Consider the following 23,600-nt stretch of genomic DNA (forward strand, 5'->3'; position numbering starts at 1 on the left):
AGCAGCTTTTTTTGGGTCTGTTCAGTGGTAAAAGATGGGTGGAAAAGGCATCCTTGCCATTTTCCATATTTAATAAGACTTCTATTTTAATGCATTAAAAACCTTTGAAGTAGCCTCCCTGGTGGCGCAAGGGGTTGAGTGTCAGCCCTATGAAGCCATCCGCATAGCAGATCTCTCCTGTCTGGCCCGCTGCTCCCCTCAGCAGTGTATTTCAGTCAATCTGCCTGTTCTGTTCCCCACTCTGTCTCTGGTGAATCCTCTCACCACCCCCCACCTCTGGCATGTACCCCAGTTTGTGCATGTATTAAAAAAAAAAACCTTTGAAAAAAACTGCTCTGAAACGAATAGCTCTTGATAGAAAAAATTCTGAGTGCCAATCTATTTTCTTTGTTCAGAACATCTGAGAAAACATTTTTTGACTATTTCAAAAGTTTATTTAACAAAAAGTTCAGTAAGAAAATGTACACGACCCAATTTTCATATCATTGTAAAAAGATGCTGTGGAAGCGGACATGGGGAAGCAACTGATTTCTCTGGTGAACACAGCCACTGCTTATACTCGTTCCAAGGCTTCTAACATGATGATACTATTTCCTCGTATTACCTAAGAAAGAAATATAAATTTGAAGAGAGAACAATTCATTTAACAGACACCAATGATGATAAAAGAATTTTCACCAAACCATATGTTTTTTAGTATTAAATGCCAGTTTATCAATCTCTTTTCAACTTACAGAAACACAAAATAGCTCATTTTTAAATTATGACATAAAACCACTAAGTGCTTTGTGAGATGCACATCAAGGTCAAAGGATAACAAGTATCTTTTTGAGATGCCACACCTTCTACTAATCATTTCCCCTTCTCAACTACAGCACTCAAATGGAACATGCCTATCCCTGCCCCTAAGGGACTCATAAATTAATGTGAAAAATAGGTACTATAGACTACATCAGTTTATGTAAAGTCATTCAAAGAACAAGCTAGGATGAAACCGGCCAAAAGTAGGCTTTATGGGCCTCCGATAAAGCAAGGGGTTAAGACACAACCTATGAAGCTACCCACAGCCACTGCATCTCGAGTTCGATCCCCAGCCAGGGAGATACCCACATGCTGCTCCCCTCCGCAGTGTATTTCAGTCAATTCACCTGTTCTGTACCCTGCTCTGTCTCTGGTGAATCCTCTCATCCCCCACACTTCTGGCCTGTACCCCAGTTCTTGTATGCATAAATAAATCTTTTTTTTTTTTTAAGTAGGCTTTATGAAGATATTGTTTTAGCTGGGTATTAAAAATTGGGTAGAGGGCCTCCCCTGGTGGTGCAGCGGTTGAGCGCTGGGCTGTGAGGCTGCTCCGCAGCGCCGGTTTGATCCCCGGCCACCGGCGAGGGTCCTACATGGCTTGTCTTGTCCTCTGCTCCCCTCAGCAGTGTATTTCGTCAGTCTGCCTGTTCTGTTCCCCGTTCTGGCTCTGGTGAATTCTCTCACCCTCCCGCGCTTCTGACTGTACCCAGTGCTTGTATAAATAAATAAATCTTTTAAAAAAAAGGGGAGATTTTTTTTTTCAATTTTATATATTTTTTTACATCATTTTTTACATCATTTTTCATTTTTGCACAATGTATGCCTTTTCATTTTGGTTATAGTCCCCATACAATTCCCACCTCCCCTTATTTTGACTGTAATCCCTCTTGCCCCTTACCCCCACCCCATGGTATATCTCTGGTTTATAGCTGCTTGTTGATTTTGACTTTTACTTTATTATAATTAGTCTTTTTCCTGGTCCCTTATTTAGGTTTTCTAAATTCCTGCTATGAGCGAGACTATCCGGTAAAAAATTGGGTAGAATTTTAACAGGAAGAGGGGAAATCCTAGACAACAGAGATGAAACAGTAAAAGGGGATAAGGAAAGAGTCTAATCTGAATACAATAAAAAGTTATGGGGAGAAGTGGGGAACAAATATAGTTGACATCCAACCACAGAAGGTCTCAAACACCAATCTTAAAGTATTTGGAGTCATAATGAGTCAAAGTTTCACCTCTGGGGGAATGACTGGCAACAGCATATAAGAGAACAGGAGAGCTAGTGGCAGGAAGGGAGGTTATAAAGAAAAGGCTCTAGAAGCACAGTGCCTGACATAGTAAACATCCATACATGAAAACAGAGGTGAAATGGCTGGTTAATTGGGTTTAAGAGGGGTAGAAAAGAAAGTAAAGCTGGAAAGGGTATTGTGAATAGGAGTTGCTGCTGGACTGCAGGTCATGATGCAATCACATATCAGAGCCAGACAGGTGAAAAAATGGAAGGGGGTGAGAGGAAACAATTTATTAAAAAGGGAGGCATTCTGAATAAGATTTGAGTAGAGCAATGATTGTAGGCAGCTGGTCTAAAAACATTTATAACTTATTCTCCCTGCCCCCTGCTTACATATTTATTCCATACCCTATTGTTTGTCATCCTCACCCAAATGTCATTTTTATGAGGGGAAGGACTTTCTTGGTGTCTTTAGGAATACTGTCAATTTCTTTTTTTTTTTTTTAAGGCATGTTTTATTTATTTATTTGTTTGTTTTTGTTTATACATGCACTGGGTACAGTCAGAAGCACGGGAGGGTGAGAGAATTCACCCAGGAATACTGTCAATTTCTATAGTGGCAAGCTCAATAAGTATCTGTAAAATTAACAAGTGAACTTGCATATGATTAGTGCAGCTGACAGAATGGACAGGTGAAGGGTGCCTTGGAAGGTGAAGGGTACCCTGGAGTCTGACAGAGACTAACAGCAATGAGTACGGTGAGGAGATGGCAAAGAATTAAAGAGCTTAATTAAAGAAATTAAAAGAGAATAATGCCCTGAAATAACAGTGGGCTGGAAGACTCTACAGAGTTTATAGAAACAATGAAAGCTAAACAATATGCTTAGCTAGTTCTCAGTTTTAAACTCCTGCTTCATCATCTTGCAAGCAGATGATGATGAAGAACATAACACCTCAAAGGTATGAAAAACTTGCTGTCTTTCCTAGTTCTCTCCTAAACTTGTCCATTTCTGACATTTTCCTTAGAAAAAGAGAATAGTGTAAAGAAGTTATTTCAGATAATTAAGGTTTTCAGAGCTGAGGGCTTTTTCTTTGTGGCATCATTAATAAACACATTTTCTAAAATAGTATGGCTGCCTTACTAAGAACATAAGGTTAGTCAGTGACCACTCTTTTTTTTTTTTTTTTTTTTTAAGAGGCATGTTTTTTATTTATTTGTTTGTTTGTTTTGTTTATACATGCACTGGGTACAGTCAGAAGCGCAGGAGGGTGAGAGAATTCACCAGAGCCAGAGCGGGGAGCAGAGCAGGCAGAAGGACCGAAGTACACTGCTGAGGGGAGCAGCGGGCGGCAGGAGAGGTCTGCGCGCCATGTGGGACCCTCCTCCGGTGGCCGGGGAGCAGCCGGGGATCGAACCGGCGCCGCAGAGGCAGCTGGCAGCTTCGCAACCCAGCACTCAACCGCTGCGCCACCGGGGAGGCCCCAGTGACCACTCTTGTCCTGTAGTGCTCTTCCGTTTTTCCCATTGTGTTTGAAGTCCAATTCTCCAATCTGGAACATGAGCTCCAGAATTCCAAATGCCTTCTTCTTCTTCTTTTTTTTTTTAAAAGATTTATTTATTTATGCATACAAGAGCTGGGGCACAGGCCAGAGGTGTGTGTGTTGGGGGGTGAGAGGACTCACCAGAGACAGAGCAGGGAATAGAACTGGCAGACCAACCAAAACACACTGCTGAGGGGAGCAGCGGGCGAGACAGGAGAGGTCGGCCGCGCCATGTGGGCCGCCCTGGGATGGAACTCATGCTGCAGAGGCCGCTCCATATGCCTTCTGATATGCTTCAATACTAGTTGCAAAGTGATGCTCAGGCTTTCCGCCTCTTGAGAGCGCCCAGAGAATATAAACCCAAAATGGAGCCACCAGAAGCACAATGCTAGCAAGAACCCACAAACTAGGCAGCATCATAAACATTAGAAATTTTTCCTACAATCTTAAGGGAACCCGAGGGTAGAGTTACAATCTTAAGGGAATAAGACAAATGTGAGAGACTTCTGTTCTAGCATCCTGCCTAGTAAAGCAGTAATTAGCCAAATACTTGGTGGCTTAATTGAAGCCAAATCTGCCACTCCAGAAATCCAAGAGATTGCTAATAAGGTTAAAGTACAGCTTGAGGAAAAAAGAAATTAAAATTGTGAAGAATGTGAAGCAGAAGAATGTAAAACTCAAGTAATTCCTGAAGTAAATTACTACATTAAAGAGTAGGTGACAATTCCCTAGTCACCTGGAAGTATTCAAATGTCTTCAACCATATCATTCTTTGTCATTTTCTGAGGTTACCAGATGGATAAAGCAAGATTATGAGCTAAAAGGCTTTTAAGGGCATGTTCAAAAGAGGTCTGATTTCTTCCACTGGCTGCTGATTAATCACTGCTAATAAATGTAACTGTGAATAAAGAAGCATTCTTTTTCAAATAAATTGATTTCTTCAACTAAGACATAGGTGTAACTACTGACAACTCTGTGCCAGCCACAGGGGAGGCTGGTTGAAGCATGAGGTAACTATCCAGCTGACAGATGCCCAAAATTATCTCCCCTTCAAAGCATAGACATTCTTAATAGTTCTATGTAATCTCTATGCTCTCAATGGGTAACTGACTTGGAAAAGAGAATAATGAAGTCCATGTAACTACTACTACTTTGGGGAACAATTTGTGAAAAACGTGTTTGTATCCCTTCTTTCAACCTCAGGAAAAAAGCCATTCCTGCATATTCTTTACAATGTCTTTTCATTAAAGACAACTGATACGTTATTTGATTTGCATTGTTCACTTAGCGCTAAGACTTAAGTCTACTAATACAAACTTTTTATAGTCCATAAATCAGAGCTGGAATAGCAGTCTGCCTAACACAGTAAGTAGGTGCTAATTATAATTACTTAAATGAGTTGGGATGACACTGTCAATCAATTTTTGTGTAAAGACAATTAAGCCTATCAAAATTTTGAGGAAAACTTTTGAGAGAGATCCTTCTAAGGTTCAATCCTTCTTTGATAAAATTCCCATGTCACAAAATTCTCAAAAAGCTTATCTTCACAAACTTGAGCTGTAGATCTCAAGTCTGTCTTGCATCCTTTTTAAACTAATCTGTTGAGCTATAAACACTAAATAGAGTCTACACTCTATTACAACAAAGATATCTTAATCTGCAAAAGGGAGGGTTAAAATGAAAGCTTAGGGTATTTAAAAACTGATTTTCAAAAGAATCGGGCTGCCAAAGAGTCACCAATTTTACTCAGTTTCAACCTGAAAGGAAAATGGTCAATTTATAAGAAACTTGGTTAAGATATGGAGGCATAGTCTCATATCTAAACTCTACGCTGTTTTTCCAGTCCCAACCATAAATTTGCTTATGAAAATATAGTAATGTAAATACACTTGAAATGAACATTAATAGAAACCTTGGAAAGGACTCAATTCTGAAAAAGATACTGAGGCAAAAAAATTAGGGCTAACAATTAGGAACTTTTACCACCTCCAAGAGGTCATTATGTGCCATGAGTTGTTAAAGCTACATTATCCTTTTTGATTTATCTTTTCTAAGAAACTTGAACTTATCATTTATTGGGGATACTGTCAGTCTGGGTCTGAAAGATAGACATCAAATGCTTTTCTTCAGCAGTTATACCACTATGGCCTAGTAAATGTAGAAATATTTACTTCTATAATTAATTCAGCATTTGATTTTATTTTATTCTATGTGAATGACTGACACTGTAGTCATCCCTTGTGACTTTTACCTTGATTACATTTAAATTTGGGTGTGATAAACCAAAATATATACACTATTAAGAAAAATGTGATTTGTGGGCCTCCCCGGTGGCGCAGTGTGTTGAGTGCTGCACTGTGACGCTGTCGGCAGCCTCTGCAGCGCGGGTTCTATTCCCAGCTGCCCAGGGAGAAACCCACATGGCGTGGCAGACCTCTCCTGCCTCGCCTGCTGCTCCCCTCGGCAGTGTCTTCAGTCCGTCTGCCTGTTCTGCTTCCCACTCTGTCTCTGGTGAATTCTCTCACTCTCTCGTGCCTCTGACCTGTACCCCAGTCCTTGTATAAATAAATAAAATCTTAAACAATAAAAAAACCAAAAAAAAAAAAAAAATAAAAAAACCAAAAAAAATGTTAAAAAAAAAAAAAGAAAAATGTGATTTGTAGACTGGCACATCTATATCAAGTGGGTACTTGTTAGATATGCAAAATCTCCAGCTCTACCCCACACCCACTGAAGTAAGACCTGCATTTAACAAGATCTAGGAATTCATTCGCATGCTGATTTGACAAGCAACTTTCATTTCTTGATAAGTAAGCTTTTAATCTTCACTAAGCATTAAAATTACCTAAAATTGTCTAATAGAGATATCATCACTGTGATATAGTTTCAGTTGCTTTGGGGTGGACTTCAGACATAGTTATTATTTATTTTTTTGGTAAAATTCCTCACATGGTCATAAATGCTCTAGCTCAGTGGTTAATCTTTGCCTTATAATAAAAAAAAAAAATCTATGCTGCATCCAGTCTAATTTGATTCTAAGATGCAACTATGATTGAGAACTATTACTTTAACAAAGACTGACTATGTGGTCTCTACCATAGTAAAACTTAAGACTTATTTTCAACAGTTATTTCAAGCCCAAAGACCTCAGAGAATTCTGTATTAGATTCAGATCTCACCTACATGAAACTAGGATATTATCACAGCTGATGAATGACTATTATATATTAAACTGAAAGGTAAATGGAAGGTCTAATCTTGCTTGTAATTTGCCTAACTTCAATTTAATGTGGGAATTTGACAGAAGAGACATAAATGCTTATTCCAAAAGAAAAGTGAAATCTCTAAAAGAAATCTTTCATCTTTACTCACCACCATTCCAATATTGTTCTGTTGCCCACTAGTTGCCATCTCCACACACTCATCTATCACAAGATTCATAAAGGGATCAAATCCCCGTAGTATTCCTTGGACATGTCTGCCACCATTTAATTTCACTATAAAAAGAGAAAAAAAAAGTTTTAATAATCCTGACCAATAACTATTGACTTTCCACTAAGTTAGGTAGGCCAAAAATAAGAGAAGAGCAAATTTTACATGAATAAATCTAGGAAAGTCGAAAAAAAAAAAAATAGGGAGGATAAAACCCAGGCACTTGAGATGTAAATCCACTACCCTTACTGTATGCTAAGCACAGGGCTAAACATTTTACATTTACTTCCACATTATAAAGTATTATACTAATGTTTATGAGGGAACTGAAGTATAGACTTTTCAATTAGTTCAAGGCTGTATATCTACTGTGAAGTAGAGCTGGGATTCAAATTGAAGGCTGCACACTTCTAAAGCCACAGTCTTCACTGCTATATACTTCAAACACTGCACAGGTCAGATTTTTAGTCCTTGTATAAACCCTCTGCTTAAAGGAAAAAAGGCTGCTATATACCCAAATATCACAAAGCAGGAAAATCCTGTTAATTCTGTAAAAGTGTGGAAGGGCTTGTATGAAACTACGCAAAGTGTCATTGTGAAATTCAATAAATATCAAAATTAGGTAAATAAAACTAAGATTTTGACAAAACCTGCTTAATTTAATGATGAGAGGGTCTTTGTGCTTTGTACTTTTATGAAGTTGTTGTACACATACTGTCAAGATGTATAAAGTAATCAATTAAAAAGAACTTACATGATAACTTTTTGTCCATAAATCTGAAAAAACAAAAGGGATCAAGATAAGGTAACTAACTTAAGCATAAATAAGTACCAAAGTAGACAGTCAATAAAATTTGCTAAAACTTACAAAGTAGAAATAAAATTTAAAATAGTAAAAACCTCAGATACAGTCAATAAAATTTGCTAAAACTTACACAAAAAAATAATAAAATTTAAAATAGTAAGAACCTTACACAACGTAAAGGACTAGAGGGTGATGGGCTGCATCAGCACTTATACTAAGAATGTAATTTGGGAAGGGCAGGATAATAAACAAAAACGGAAGGGATTTAGAATATATTAACTACCTCGGGTCATCTCCAAAATACCTACTTTCAGCTAATTTCACTGGATGCAGGAGAAAAACCTCACAAAAACCTAACCTTTGATAAGAAAAACCTATTTTCTCTTAGCTCTGATAAAACAGCAAGATATACATGCCACGCAAGTACAAAAAAGCAAGAAGAATGGGATTTCTAAGTTAAAGATCCAAGAACAGCTGCAAACACTCTACGATTAAGGATGTTTTTGGTTCCTCAGATACCATCAGACATTTCCAGCCCTCCCACCGCCGTAGTTCCTTACAGAAACCCTCTCCAGCCACCTTATCTAGAAATGATGCTATTAAAAATGTTCAACGAGGATGCCACTCCAGATATTCTGGTAACGCGGGAGCGCCCGGTGGGGCGGAGCTCGAGCCCGGGCAGAAGCTGGCGGACAGAGGCGCCGTCGGCGTCTTCGGTAACCACGCCCACCTGGCCGAGGGGCGACACTGCGCGGGCTTTAGGCCCCAAGAGCGGGACCCAGGCCGGGGAGTCGGCGACTACGCACGCCAGCCGCGCCACCGGAAATAGAGGGGGCACTGAGAACTCAGGGCATGCAAAGCAACTGCTTCTCGGGCGCTCCACTTACTTTTTCAACTCGGGAGGGTGCGCTTTGCTCATGGTGTCTACTCCCCGGGCTCAGAGCTGCCACCACACGAAATCCACGGCCTCCGTCCCACTCCCGCGGTAGGCCCGGCGTCCTGCGTCTGACGTCACGATCCCGTTAGCCAATGGGTGGGTAGCGTTCACATCTCGCCTCGCGATACTTAGCTGAAGCCGGACGGATCCGTCAGCCCCGAGCTTCCGGTGGCCTGGCCCGCCACTGGGCGGGTGGGCGGTGCGGCTCAGCGAGACGGCTGCATGAATGGCACTGCGTTGTCTGTAAAGTTGAGACAGCGGTCCTGCCTCTAGCATCGTTTGTCTTACTCTTACGTATCAAACGAAAACGAAACTTTGGAGCCTACGATTTCTTTGGCTTGTATTCCCACAGCATGATGGCATTGTGAGCCAGGGGTTCTAGTACATCTCAGTGACCAGAAGAGCGCGGGGAGCAGAGTGCCTAAGAGTTGGAATCTAGAGCCCAAAAGTATATTCCTGGCGGTGTTCCTAATGGTCTTGTAATTCTTGTATTGTTAGGGGAAAAAGGCTGTCACAAAGCTAATTCCATACAGGCTTTGTGGACTCCACCCCCACCCCAGGCCAAAGCCAAAGACACTGGGAACTCTACATCCCATCACCACCCAAGGGAAGGTGGCTGGGACCTGAGGGTGGGGTTAAGCAGCCAGGTGGATACAAAAGGCAGACATGTGGGCTTTGGGGCGCTCTCCATTTTGGGGCCCTCGGCCAGCTCGCGGCGTCCGTCTAGCTCTGAGAGTGACTTTGGGTTTCCAGGTCGTCGGATCGGGTAGGACGCATTAAAGACTTTATTTCCCTATTTTCTCCCTGAGTTGTACATTTTCCTTATTTCTTTTTCTCTTGTAAATAAACCTTTTATTAACCCTTTGGCGTGTGTCTGTAGTAGAGTATTCATAAGTCCCTTTAAAGCGCGCGGGTGAGGACCCACAGCCAGGAACCCGTTTAATATCGGGGTTGCTCTATAACAGTATCACTGGCCCCAGAGCCCCGCTTCAGGTGCCTTACCCTATATTTAAAAGTGAAATGCCACACTCAAGCCAGCTTTAATATAAAATAATGATTTTCGGGGGCCTCCCTGGTGGCGCAAGGGGTTAAGCACCGCATTATGAAGCATCCCGCAGCCTCTACAGCACAAGTTCGATCTCTGGCCGGCCAGGGAGAAACCCACGTGGCGCAGTAGACCTCTCCTGTCTGGCCCGCTGCTCCCCTCAGCAGTGTATTTCAGTAGATCTGCCTGTTCTGTTCCCCACGCTGTTTCTGGTGGATCCTCTCACCCCCTGCATCTTTGAAAGAAAATATTGATTTTCAAGTCAAGCAGTTAAATGTAAAAAGCGGTCTCTTTTTTTCCCAGTTGTTACCCCAATTAGTAAGATCCACATTTACAAATGAAATGGGGATTATACAATTTACACCAAAATATTGGTAAGCCTTGGCGATTCTAAATAGTAGATGATTTTCCCAAATTCAACTCATTCCTAATGTTCACAAAAGACTTAAGTGCAGGGCCTCCCCTGGTGGCGCAGCAGTTGAGCGCTGGGCTGTTCGATCCCCCGCCTGCCAGCGAGGGACCCACACGGCGCGGCAGACCTCTCCTGTCTCTCCCACTGCTCCCCTCAGCAGTGTATTTGTCATTCTGCCTGTTCTGCTCCCTGCTCTGGCTCTGGTGAATTCTCTCGCCCTCCTGCACTTCTGAATGTACCCAATGCTTGTATAAATACATAAATATTAAAAAAAAAAAAAAGACTTAAGTGCAAATGGTAGTAAAGACTGACCTAGACTCATCCAATGTTTTATACTGTCTTTGTACTCAAAATTCTAGATGTTGGGCTTTCTCTAGAGGGGTCATAATTTTGTAACTTTTTCATCTCTGTCAATTGAATTGTTAGTGAAGCTGGAGACTGATATGGATATTTAGCCTTCTAGACAGTTTCTGACTTTTTATATTAATGGGCTTAAAAGCCATAGTGTTCTAGTCTTCTCTCAAGTTTTCCCACTTACAGTAAACCAGTTCTGCATCTGAACTGTAACACACAACTCTTTGGGACCTCTTAAGAAACTTATTTCATGTATTACAGCAAAGCATTCTGAGAAAGTTTTATATTCACTGCTCAGATATGAGGAAAGAAACAAAATAGTTGAGGAAAAGTTAAATCTTATTTATTTTTTAAAACCAAACCACTAGGAAAATATATCACAGCCTTGAAACAGCAGACACAGGCTATATTATCACTTCAAGTAATAAGTTGGTAAAAAGACTAGGTCTTTATCAAAATAAAGTGCCAGAGCTGGGATAGAACACTGCAGGATGCAAAGGGTCCAGGCATAGTGGTGTTTGGTCATGGAGGGGATGCCCATCCTTTCATGAAAGGAATCACTGCTGCTCATGGGTACCTTAGTTTCCCTGCCTTGACCTTCCTATTGCCAAAGGATTGTGTCATCAGCACTTTTAAGGTGGTTAAGTAAAAGCAATACTGGATTTAGGTTTTCACTGCATTGTTCTGTGAAAAACAGGCTTATCTAAGTCCAGTATTTCATAACTTTTAATTAACCAGCCAATAGTTCCGCTTTCATGTTCATTTTCAGAATCTGGCATACAGCACAATCAAAATGCCTCTTTCTTCAGGGGAGAGTGTCGCTGCAAGACTGTCCTGTCACTCTGTTGTAGGGTGCTTCCCGGCAGCCATTGAGAGGGAGCTCTGCTTCCCATACCCAGCAGGACATCACCTCTCATGTTTTTGCAAGGTCTCCAAGGTGAAAGACGTATATGTGAGAATTTCAAGTAATAAACATCCACATCTCCAGGGCCAAAATAAATCCATAAGAACTTTTCAAAGTTCTTATCTGAACTACCCTCTCTCCCAATTCCATAGCTTAAATAAACTTCATGACCTGGTATATAAAACTAAACCAAGCAACCAAAGATATAGAAACCTTTTTTCTCCCCTTCTAAATTAGTGACCTCATGGATTTTGTTTTATGTGTTGTAGTGATCTTTGTGGTAAATGGGAGGTTGGCAAGAAACAGATATACCTCTCCTCACACTCCACCAGATCACAGGCAAGTTAGAGAAGCTGTCAGATTAGAAGTACCTGTGCACTATCAATATGTGGAGGGCTTTGGCTTGGTGCAAGGGAAATCTCTCCTGCCAGGACAAACACTTGCCACATGATATATGGGCTCTCAAAACCACTCCTGTGCTAGTTCTGATCCAAATTTTAGCACCAGTTTTTTTCTATTTTACTTTATAGGATTAAAAGGTAGTGTTAAGAGACCAGTGTCCAGAGGCAAGTGACATGTGCCTTAAATTTGCTGATGTCCTCAATTTCTTCATTCAAAAACTTCACTTAAAAGATCAAAAGTCTCATTCCTCTTTTTAAATAGATTCTTGCCTTCAGCTCTAATGGCCAATGGCAAAGACTTCTATTTCCCAATAGACGAGAGAGACTCTTTCATCTTCTTGGTCATGGTTGGGATGAGATGCATGTGGTCATCCACACACTTGGTCACACAACTTTCCAGCTGCCGCTTGACCTGAAGCTCTTTACTTCCTGCATCTATTGAATCTTTGGCTTTGTCATTGCAATGCATGGTGCACCGGGCCAGGCGGTCCTGTGGCAAGAAGAAGGTAGAGAATGCTGAGAGGCTTCCTTTTACCAAGTGCATACCACATACCAGGTCCTGTGCTACATATTTTGGCTCGACATCTATTATCTTGATTAATTAAGGGAATGAATATCGTGCAATTAACCAAAATTATCCTGATCAAGACAGAGTGGCACTAGAAAGGTCCAGACAGTATTATTAGAAAGTAGGTGAATGACAGAATAAATGGTATAGAAGCCCTTTCTAGGAACTGAGAAGTAACTAGAGGTTACTGTTACTCAACTCTAAGACTTATACACATCTTGATTCTTCAATGTCTGTCCTTGCTACCAAAAAACCCTCAATCCCACAAATATTTGTTGAGCATCTACTATGTGCTGGATAGTCTCCTTATGTTGGGAAATATAATAGATAAAACAGATAAATTCTGTTCATATGTTCATATGTCTTGAGTTGGACATATGAATCTGGAGATCAGAACTAAAGTTGGTCTAGAGATATGCATTTAGTTGGTCTAGATATGCATTGAGACTAGAGAACACAGTAGAAAAAGGAAAAGGTGTAAGGATAGCACTGGGCACTCCCATACTCAGAAGCTGAGAGGAAATAAACCAGAAAAGGAGGTCAAGAAAGGATGGCCTGAGAGGGAGGTGGAAAACCAGGAAAGTGAGGTATGCAGTGGCCAACTGAATCATGCTTCAGGGATGAGGTGAGTGATCAACTGTGTCATTGTTGCAGAGAGGTTGAGTAAAGATGAGGAATCAGAAATGGTCCTTGGACTTAGCCCCATGGAGGGTGTGGTAAGCGCTGTTCTGGCACAGTGAAGAGTAAGTCTGACTGGACTGAAACGTCAATGAAGGGAGAAAATTATAAAGCAATTTAAGAATCAAAATTTAAAGACCCTAGTTACAAAATGAGCTGTCAAAATGAACATAAACTTTTTGGAATTCTGTAATGGAAAAGTTAATCCTAATAGTATCAGTAATTTTGAAAAATTTTGTATAGCGAAATGTCAAAACTGTATCACATTAGATACAATTTTTCCATGTGAGCAGAATCTCTGTCTATGAAAAAATGGTTCAGAAGAAGGCTCTACTACCACCAAATTCCAGAAAAGTATATTCAGAGGAAGGGAAAAAAATAAAGTTGTAGTTACTCTTTGCTCCAAAGCGTGTTACTGGTCTTTCAGTGACCTCAGGGAGCTTATGAGGCAGGCAGGAGAGAGCCAAGAGTAACAAGGCTGCCTATAAATGACCGATCTTTAGTGACTCCTGAGCGGTCCTCCCAATGTAGTCAGTAGGGACCGTCCTGGGCAGGTGTTGAAGTCCACAAAATGACAGCAGGATCTTGTCCTAATCTACTATACTGAGGATTCTGCTAATGTAAGAATGAATTGACATGTTTATGAAAGCTTTATTCTATGTAGTATACATATTATATTTGATGTGTATGGCAAAAACAGCAACAACAACAAAAAACTCCACAAAAATCCACAGGCTAGGGCCTCCCCTGGTGGCGCAGAGGTTGAGCGCTGGGTTGTGAAGCTGCCAGCAGCCTCTGCAGCGCTGGTTCGATCCCCGGCCACCAGCGAGGGCCCCACATGGCGTGCAGACCTCTCCTGCCGCCCGCTGCTCCCCTCAGCAGTGTATTTCGTCAGTCTGCCTGTTCTGTTGCCCGCTCTGGCTCTGGTGAATCTTTCACCCTCCCGCACTTCTGATTGTACCCAGTGCTTATATAAATAAAATAAATAAATCTTAAAAAAAAAACCCAAAAACCATAGGCTTTATGAGTGCCCCTTGTAGTTCTCTTTTACATCACTGTTTCTTTTCTTTTTTAAAAAAGATTTATTGTTTACTTATGCATATAAGAACTGGGGTGTAGGCCAGAGGTGTGGGGGTGTGTGTGAGAGGATTCACCAGAGACAGAGTGGGGAGCAGAACACGCTGATCTACTGAAATACACTGCTGAGGGGAACAGCGGGCCAAACAGGAGAGGTCTGCTGCGCATTGTGGGTTTTCTCCCTGACCGGGGCTTGAACTCATGTTTCAGTGGCTGGCGATAGCCTGATAGTGCTGAGACCTAACCCTTTGTGCCACCAGGGAGGCCCCTTATAGCATTGTTTCTATGGGAAACATAGAAATGTTAGGGAAATGCAGCAGTTAACCTCCAGGATTTCTTCCAAAATTTCAAGCCCTGTGAAGACTGGTTGGTCATAGGATTGCCACAAATATTAGCAGAAACAAGACACTAAAGCCAATAGTTTTGAATAAATGCTTCTCATCTCCTGCAAAAGAGCAACAGCAAGGACTAGAGTTCTCTGGGTTATTCTTTACCTGGAACTTCTCCAACTCACTGGTCACCAGGGCCTGAGCTTGAGCCAGAGGCGCATGGCAGCGCTCAATGCACTGGTGTACCTGCTGCATGGATGCCTGGCTGTCGTCACAACAGTTGGCACTGCACCGGAACATGAGACCCTGGAGAAAGGGGGAAGCGTGAAGTTAGGTAGGACAGCTTCCTGGGACAGAATGACTATGGAGTGACTATGGAGTACAACAGAGGAGCATTTATATTTGTACATCTCCACAGAATAGACATCAGAATCTTCAAACCATTAATGGGAAATACCCACCCTGCCTAGCAGTGTTTCAGGGCCTTTTTGCTACTAGCTCACCGGCATTTGTTGCATTGACAGCTGGGTGGATGGGGAAGGTGCGGTGGGTCAGATGAACCCGAGTTCTAAAAACTCGGTGCCTACCCCACAGGCTTCTGAGATCAGCAGCCTAGTCATCTACATTCTACCGGGGTCCATTAATCAATGGATCCATTGATCCATTAATCAATGACTCAAGAGGAATGACAAGGGGAACCCACAATCCGGTTAGGGAGGCAGGGCCAAGAGCCACAACACTTTTAGGGGTTCAAGGGAGAAGAGACTATAACTAAACCAGTACGATGTGGAGCGGGGTTCGGGGTAACACAACACGACACGATCTGCCATCGAAGAGGCTGAGCACTTTGGCCTTTCCGGTCTTTCACCTTGACCGTGCCCTTTCAGGGCCTCGGGCTGCTCACCTGCTGACAGGGTGGCGCAGTGTGGGAGGTCGATCGCCTCACACCAAGGGTTTTCTAACCCCTGGCCCTGTGGACCTCGCCTCCCCTGCGTTGGCCTAAGTGGAAATTGGCCGTGCGTGTGGCTAGGGCGCACGGATTTCATCCGCTCAGTCGAGCTCCAGAAGTTGTGTGAGCAATGGGCGAGTGCCCCGCGGCGACCCCGGGACGCCCGACTCGGGTCCGCCGGGCGGGAGGGAGACAGCGACGCGGGGCATCTCGCGGTGGCGGCGGGAAGGGTCTGGAAATCGAGGCCAGCCAGAGCTCCCCCCGGACGGGCACCCGCCCTCTACCTGCATCTTCCGGATGTTCTCCTTCTCCAGGCTCTTCACCATGGAGTCCACCGCCTCCTGCACACGGAGCTGCTGCAGCTCCGCCATGGCGACCCCGCGCTGCTCCCCGCCGCGCCGGCGCCCACATGGACTCCCGCGCACGGGCCCGCCCCCTTGCCACCGCTTCCCGGGTCACCACGGCCCGCCCTGCCTGGGCCTACGCTGCCTCCTGGCGGCCAAGAGGAGCAACTGCACCGGGCTGCCGCCCTGCCGTCTCGCTCCGGTCCCGGCTCGGTCCAACCCGGTCGTCGTGGCCTGGGGCAGGGGAGGGGTCTCAAACGGATCTCTCAGCGACTATGGTCCGGTGCCTGCCTTTCCGGTGCGAGCACTACGGTCGCCTTTCAGGCCCCCACTTTCCTTCTCGTCCTTTATATTTTAAAGAAATAATAAATATAATTAACATGGATAAATGCCCAGATTTTAGGTGTACAGACTGACAAATTGTAACAAACCTTGCCCCTTCGCCTCCTATCCCCCGCCCCCCCACATCAGGCAACAACTTTCTTTCGTTTCCCGTTTCCATTTTCTCTTTCTAGACTTTCATATCTTTGTTCTTTTTCAGTGTGTAGTTTTTTGTGGGTGTCTGAATTCTTAGCCTAAGTTTTTGAGATTGAACTGTGTCATCGGTTTCTTTTTTCTGCCAAATAGTATTCTATTGAACGAACATACCACATTCACTTTTCATTCCCCTGTTGATGGACATTTGGGTCTTTTCCAGTTATTAGATTTTATCATCAAAGAGGGGATTATGAACATTCCAGAGCAAGTCTTTTATAGACACAGATTTCCATTTCTCTTGGATAAAGTACTAGAAGTGAACTTGATAGATGGTTCATGCATTTGTTTCTAGTCAAAATTATTAACCTCAGAGGCTGTGCAGGGGCTATAGATTCAATAGACACAGAAGCACTTACATGCCAGCAATACCAGCGTTTCTGAGCTGGAACAGCGCTTTCTGGAATGGCCTTGCTCCTGCCCCCTACTTTACTACAATATACATTTATTTATTGAACATATACTGGGTGCCAGCTAGTCATGTGGTTCTGTGTTAGGGGTGGGGGCTCCCAGGGGAGCATCAGTGAAGGAGAAGGGGGCAGACATGTGCTATAAGAGCTGGTTTTGCTGGGGAGAATGAGGTGAGCCATTTAGGTGTCTACTTAGGGAAGCTTTCTTAGAGGAGACCAGGAGCAGCTGTTTGCCTGGCAGACAAGAGGATGAAGAGAATGCCAGGCACGGAGAGCTACTTTGAACAAATGGAGTATAGAGAGCATAAAGCTTTTTTTTTTTTTTAAAGATTTATTTATTTATGCATACAAGAGCCGGGGTATAGGCCAGAGGTGTGGGGTGGGGGGGCGGTGAGAGGACTCACAGAGACAGAGCATGAAGCTTTGAGGAAGCCAAGTGGTTCTATTGTCTGGGAGCCTAAAATAGAAAAGGAGACTGATGAATGAATGGACAAAAGGAAAGGGGCCCTGGCATTGGGATTTAGGCATTTGCTGCCTTTGGGCACAAGATGGCAGGAGCGCTCTTGTTTGAGAGCAGTGGGACACTTGCCTCAATCCAAAGTCCTCTGGAGAAAATTAAGTCCCAGACCTTCTTTAGTTCACCTGCAGGCATCCAAGACCTAGCGGTTCAAGACAGCCTTTTCACAAGTCAGGTGACTCCCAGCAGTTGCTGGAGCCAGGCGTGATGCCAGCTATTATTATAATGTGTGATATTTTTTATACGGTTTCTCTTGTTTAATTCCCAAACAATACTATCAAGTAAGTGCTTTGTTATTCACTTTTCTCCCTCTAAGGGCAGAAAATAGAGGCTTTGGGAGGAAGTCACTTGCCAGGAGTTGCACATTTAGAAGTTAAAATTGGTGGAGCTGGCATTTCAATTCAGATAAGCTGACCCTACATACAGAAATAGGAACTCTCTGTCATTACTGATTTAATGTTTATATTTATGGCTTCAATCTAACAGAGTTCTTTCTTTCTTTATGGCACAAACTAGAACTCTTCACATTTACCTGATATTTCTAAAATATCAGACTGAATCTCTCCAGCAAGTCCTACCTGTTGGAGGCCAGTTAATCACGATCAAACGAATTTAAAAGTGCTTGAGTAATGTAACCTTGTTAGTGTGTGTGTGTGTGTGTGTGTGTGTGTGTGTTTACACAATGAGTGATTCTTTAGGGACTTATGAAAAATGATTCCTGATGGCAGTTGTCTTTGAAAACCAAATAAGAATCATGGTGGAGAGAGTTAAATTTCATTTTAAGAAGCTCATATACCTGTTTGTGTTGTTATTCTTGCTTTGGGAGTAGAAAATGAGGTTGTGGGGCCTCCCAGGTGGCGCAGCGGTTGAGTGCTGGGTTGCAAAGCTGCCCGCAGCCTCTGCGGCGCCGGTTCGATCCCCGGCTGCTCCCCGGCCACCGAGGAGGGTCCCACATGGCGTGCAGACCTCTCCTGCCGCCCGCTGCGCCCCTCAGCAGTGTACTTCGGTCCTTCTGCCTGCTCTGCTTCCTGCTCTGGCTCTGGAGAATTCTCTCACCCTCCGGCGCTTCTGACTGTACCCAGTGCATGTATAAAAAAACAAACAAACAAACAAACAAATAAATAAACATGCCTCTATAAAAAAAAAAAAAAAAAAACCAGAAAATGAGGTTGTGGGGCCTGAGATCTTGTCTAGCCCAAGCCTTGGCTGACTCACTGGTAACAAATCAGGATCCTGGGTGGTCATTTACGTAGCTGGATCCTTCCCCACTTCTCTTGCACCCCGCACTGTGAACTCAGCGCCTTGTGGTGGCCAAGAACAGCCAAGCCACTCTGCCAGAGACTAACAGTGGTGCTAGATAGACCAGGACTCTTTCCTATTTACTTACACACAGGATGTGGGTGGGAGGAGTGGGGCCTGGGATGATGATCCGAGGAAGTGAAGTTTGTTCATTGCTGCCACTTTGTCTTAAAATTTCTGATTAGCAATGCATGACAGCCAGAAATCCAGCTATGGCCAACCCTGTTTGAAGAGTTACAGATAAACCTTTCTGGAACAAACAGATGATTTAAAAAGCAGTTCTTACCTTATCAATTTTTTTTTAATTTCTTTTTTTTAAAGATTTTATTCTTTATTTATACAAGAACTGGGGTACAGGTCAGAGGCGAGGGAGGGTGAGAGGATTCACCAGAGACAGAGCAGGGAGCAGAACAGGCAGACTGATGAAAAACACTGCTGAGGGGAGCAGTGAGCGCGGCAGGAGAGGTCTGCCACGTCATGTGGGTTTCTCCTTGGCCGGCCAGGAATCGAACCCGCGCTGCAGAGGCTGAGGACAGCTTCACAGCACGGCGCTTAACCCGCTGCGCCACCGGGGAGGCCCTGCCTTATCACTTTTTAGTCATCATATTCTTTTAGTAGAGTAGGAAGCCTTGCTGGGAAAAAGAATACCATTCTCTAAAGAATGGAGAATTCAGTTTTTCGGAGGTCACCAAAACGTTTATTAAAATACCTTTGAAGCTTTGGTGGAATGGTTATTTTATATATGTTTATATTATTATTATTAAAATAAATTTCCCATATGTGCACATTTCATTTACCCTCCACCAAACCACCCATGCATGTTTATCTTATTAAAAAAAAGACAAATGTTTTATCATTATTAATGGCCTAATAATCTATTCTCATCTCTCTACTCAATTTTTAGTACCACCACCATTATAATTATGGTTATTGTTATTAGCCTAATTACAGTACACATTCCAGTTGAGTGGTATATTCCTTATTGGTCTATAGAACATAGTTTCATAATGAGCTCCTTGTTATCTGTGTGACAAATATTTCTCCTACTTGGTAACTTGCCTTTTCACTTTTAAAATACTATTTACTGGGCCTCCCAGGTGGCACAGCGGTTGAGCACTGGGTTGCAAAGCTGCCCGCAGCCTCTGCAGCGCCGGTTCGATCCCCGGCTGCTTCCTGGCCACAGGGTGAGGGTGCCACATGGCACGCAGATCTCTCCTGCTGCCCGCTGCTCCCCTCAGCAGTGTACTTCGGTCCTTCTGTCTGCTCTACTCCCTGCTTTGGCTCTGGTGAATTCTCTCATCCTCCCGCGCTTCTGACTGTACCCAGTGCTTGTCTAAATAAATAAATAAATAAATAAATCTTTAAAAAAAAATACTATTTACTGATGACAGAAACCCTTAATTTAAATATAGTCCTATTTATAAATTTTTCCTTTTTGTGGTTTATTTAAAAATCTCTCCCAACTTCAAGGTCATGAAGTATTCTTGAGTTATTATAAAATTATATTTATTTGTAGTCAATCTTTTTTCTATGTTGTATGTTCATTTTAAGGCTATAAATGTTCCTCATATACTGATTTAGCTACTACCACAAATTCTGATATGTTATTTTTGTTTAAACGTTTTAAATTTCCATAATGAATTCTTTTTTTAAAAAAATGATTACCTTTATTATTATTTTTAAGATTTATTTATTTATGCATATAAGAACTAGGGTGCAGGTCAGAGGTGCTGGGGGCTTGGTGAGAGGATTCACTAGAGACAGAGTGGGGAGCAGAGGAGAAGGATCTACTGAAATACACTGCTGAGGGGAGCAGTGGGTGAGACAGGAGAGATCTGCTGTGCCATGTGGGTCAATTCCCTGGCCAGGGATCTAACTCGTGCAGCAGTGGCTGGGGATAGTTTGATAGCACTGTGACTTAATCCCATGAACCACCAGGGAGGCCCCTCCATAATGAATTCTTTGTCCATGGGTTATTTAGAAATGGATCTCTTATTTTCCAAAACTATAGATTTTTTTTGGTAACTTTTTTGTTATCAGTTGCAGATGGGACTGTATTATGTACAAAACGGATGTGACCTGCTCTATAGCCTCAAAAAAATAAAAAACTTTTTTCCAAATGCTCCCTCTCTACCCTATAAATTCCTCTGTCATATATTCTCTTAGCACCTCCACTTGTCTATGACAGTTCCCTTCACTGCTGCTAATAACTTGTTCCATATTTGTTTTCTTTGCTAGATTAAAACCTCTGTGAGGACCAGGACAATGTCTATCTTTTAGTTGCTTTTCCTAACTTCTTTACTTAGTGTCTGGCACATACCAATCACTCATAAAGGTTTGTCTAATGAGTGAATACATTTATTTATTTTACTATATGTGTAATTAACCAAAAATATTTGGAAAGCAGAGAAAAGCAATAATAAATAAATGAAAAATTTAAATCTGTACTACTATCATAGTATTTTAAATACCACTGTTGACATTTTATTTTTTTTTTTGCTTTAAACATGATGAACATTTACTTCTCACATATCATTTAAAGGTGAGAATCTGGGATTTATGTGGAAGATAGCTCCAGGACTCTAGTCATCATTCAGGGGAATGGGTTCATACCTTTTCAGATGAACGCCCCCATACCACATCCACCACCAAACCACCTGTACTCCTTCACCATAGACCCTTGAGCCTGCTTTCCCCTTTGTTCCCCATCCCACCCTCCCTCTGTAGTCTAAATGCTTCCTGGATTTGTTTTGGTTCCGTTTTGTCTGTTCTTTTGTTTTGTTTCTCTGTATTCTACAAATCAGTGAAATCATCCAGTATTTATCTTTCTACTTCTGACTTATTTCACTTGGCATAATCTCTTCCAGTTTCATCCGTGTTGTCCAAGTGGCAAGATTTCATCTCTTTTTATAGCTGAGTAGTATCGTGTGTGTGTGTGTGTGTGTGTGTGTGTATCTATATATGCATAGTCATTCGTCTGTGTTGAACACTTAGCTTGCTTCCACAACTAGGCTATTGTAAACAGTGCTACAATGAATACAGGAGTGCATATGTCCCTTTGAATTAGTGTTCTTGCATTCTTTGGATAAATACTGAGAAGTAGAATTACCAGATCACATGGTATATCTATTTTTAATATTTTGAGGAACCTTGATATTGTTTTCTATAGTGCCTGGATCAGCCTACATTTCCACCAACAATATGAGGGTTTTTTTTTCTCCATAACCTCACCAGCATTTGTTGTTTCCTTCCTTCCTTCCCTCCTTCCTTCCTTCCTTCCCTCCCTTTTGCTATAATCCATCCTCACAGGTGTGAGATAGTATTTCATTGTGGCTTTGATTTGTATTTCTCTCATAAGTGATGACAGGCATTTATTCATGTGCCTGTTGGCCATCTGTATGTCTTCCTTGGAGAAGTGTCTACTTAGGTCTTCTGCCCATTTTTTTTAAAGATTGTTTTATTTATGCATACAAGAGCTGGGGTACAGGACAGAGATGTGGGGGGTGAGAGGACTCACCAGAGACAGAGCCGGGAACAGAACAGGCAGACTGACTGAAATACACTGCTGAGGGGAGCAGCAGGTGAGATAGGAGAGGTCTGCTGTGCCATACGGGTTTCTCCCTGGCCGGCCGGGGATCGAACTTGTGCTGCAGAGACTGTGGATTGCTTCATAGTGTGGTGCTTAACCACTTGCGCTACCAGGGAGGCCCTTCTGCCCATTTATTGACTGGGTTATTTGCTTTCTTTTTGTTGAGTTGTAAGAGTTCTTTGTAGATCTTGGATATTAATTCCTTGTCAGATGTATGATGTACAAATATTTTCTTCCCCTCGGTAGGATGTCTTTTCATCTTAATGATAGCTTCTTTCACTGTGCAGAGGCTTTTTAGCTTGATGTAGTCCATCTGTTTATTTTCACTTTTGTTTTCCTGCTGTTAGTGACAAGTGCCCATAGACATCACTGAAGTGAGTCAATGTTGTAGTGCTTTTCCTATGTTTTCTTCTACTTTTTTCTAGCTCCTTGTCTAGGAATTGAATTCATGTCAAGAGCGTTGAGACTTTAACCCCTCTGCCACCAAGGATGCCCCTTAACTTTCCTTTTTAAAAGAAAATAAAATTCCACTTCATCAGGAAGAAGCAGTTTTAGAGGTTAAGTAAATTGTCTAAGGTCACATAGCTAAATCAGTGGAAATGAGATCTAATGGACTCTAAACCAGACACATTCTACTTTACTATATTGAACTAACTTAGTGTTAAAATTGTATCAAGGCTTATGTCAATGGGATCATTTCTTACAGCATATGGCACTCTGCTGGGTAGGTGTACCTGCGAAATACCTAGTGAATTAAATTGTCCCTTTGCAGGAGGTGGTCAGGGTAGGGTGTGGGGTGAGTGGGTGGGATCATCACTGTTGGATAATTTAAAAAATGTTTACAAAATGCCATTTTAGTTAGTTTTTTTTTTAAAGATTTATTTATTTATGCATAATAGAACTGGGGTACAGGCCAGAGGTGTTGGGGGGTGAGAGGATTCCCCAGAGACAGAATGTGGAACAGAACAGGCAGATTCACTGAGATACACTGCTGAGGGGAGCAGCAGGTGAATAAGGAGAGGTCTGCTATGCCATATGGGTCACCTCCCTGGCCGGGGATTGAACTCGTGCTACAGTGGCTGTGGATGGCTTCATAGTGCTGTGCTTAACCCCTTGTGCCACCAGGGAGGCCCCCAAAATGCCATTTTAATATTCATTTCAACATAAGAGTTTAAATAGACTGCATGCTTCTTTTATTAAATATCTGTTTCTTTCCATCCCCCCCCCCAATTTATTTCGAGAAAATTCAAACTTTGATTGATATCTGTGAGATATCCAGGTGGATTAAAAGTGTGAGATTGAAGCTCTGGAGCTCAAAGGAAGTCTCATATATGGAAAATCTTAGAAAAATATTTCTTTTTTTTTAAGTTTTATTTATTTATGCATACAAAGACTGGGGTACAAGCTAGAGGTTTGGGGGGTGAGAGGATTCACCAGAGACA

At 42.4% G+C, this 23,600-nt stretch overlaps 2 protein-coding genes across 4 annotated transcripts; both read right to left on the bottom strand.

Moving 5' to 3' along the window:
- Positions 1-411: 411 nt before the first annotated feature.
- SNRPG (small nuclear ribonucleoprotein polypeptide G) lies at positions 412-8,825 on the bottom strand. Of its 3 annotated transcripts, none has more exons than XM_054701698.1 (4): positions 8,699-8,825; positions 7,761-7,783; positions 6,950-7,071; positions 412-604 (listed from the first exon to the last, which is right to left on the bottom strand). In XM_054701698.1, the coding sequence occupies exons 1-4, from the start codon at positions 8,728-8,730 to the stop codon at positions 554-556; spliced, it is 228 nt and encodes a 75-aa protein (XP_054557673.1). In that variant the 5' UTR covers positions 8,731-8,825; the 3' UTR covers positions 412-553. The 3 variants fall into 3 exon arrangements, with proteins under 3 accessions (XP_054557673.1, XP_037383467.1, XP_054557674.1); XM_037527570.1 differs by having other exon boundaries at positions 6,947-7,071; XM_054701699.1 differs by lacking the exon at positions 8,699-8,825 and adding an exon at positions 8,391-8,486 and having other exon boundaries at positions 6,947-7,071.
- A 3,295-nt stretch (positions 8,826-12,120) lies between these two features.
- FAM136A (family with sequence similarity 136 member A) lies at positions 12,121-15,874 on the bottom strand. Its single transcript, XM_037527571.2, has 3 exons — positions 15,750-15,874; positions 14,682-14,822; positions 12,121-12,354 (listed from the first exon to the last, which is right to left on the bottom strand). The coding sequence occupies exons 1-3, from the start codon at positions 15,834-15,836 to the stop codon at positions 12,166-12,168; spliced, it is 417 nt and encodes a 138-aa protein (XP_037383468.1). The 5' UTR covers positions 15,837-15,874; the 3' UTR covers positions 12,121-12,165.
- Positions 15,875-23,600: the final 7,726 nt, after the last annotated feature.

This window comes from Talpa occidentalis, unplaced genomic scaffold, assembly GCF_014898055.3.
Source record: "Talpa occidentalis isolate TD23 unplaced genomic scaffold, MPIMG_talOcc4v2.1 talOcc4.5, whole genome shotgun sequence".
Taxonomy (NCBI): domain Eukaryota; kingdom Metazoa; phylum Chordata; class Mammalia; order Eulipotyphla; family Talpidae; genus Talpa; species Talpa occidentalis.

What these genes read in the sequence shown, in the direction of transcription:
- SNRPG (XM_037527570.1), bottom strand. Translation starts at nt 8,730, where the DNA reads ATGAGCAAAGCGCACCCTCCCGAGTTGAAAAA. An exon ending in TATGGACAAAAAGTTATCAT is followed by an intron (nt 7,072 to 7,760) that starts GTAAGTTCTTTT and finishes CTCTTTTTATAG; the next exon opens with TGAAATTAAATGGTGGCAGA. An exon ending in AGAACAATATTGGAATGGTG is followed by an intron (nt 605 to 6,946) that starts GTGAGTAAAGAT and finishes TTTCTTTCTTAG; the next exon opens with GTAATACGAGGAAATAGTAT.
- FAM136A (XM_037527571.2), bottom strand. Translation starts at nt 15,836, where the DNA reads ATGGCGGAGCTGCAGCAGCTCCGTGTGCAGGAGGCGGTGGACTCCATG. An exon ending in AGAACATCCGGAAGATGCAG is followed by an intron (nt 14,823 to 15,749) that starts GTAGAGGGCGGG and finishes CCCTTTCTCCAG; the next exon opens with GGTCTCATGTTCCGGTGCAG. An exon ending in GTGAGTTGGAGAAGTTCCAG is followed by an intron (nt 12,355 to 14,681) that starts GTAAAGAATAAC and finishes TTCTTGCCACAG; the next exon opens with GACCGCCTGGCCCGGTGCAC.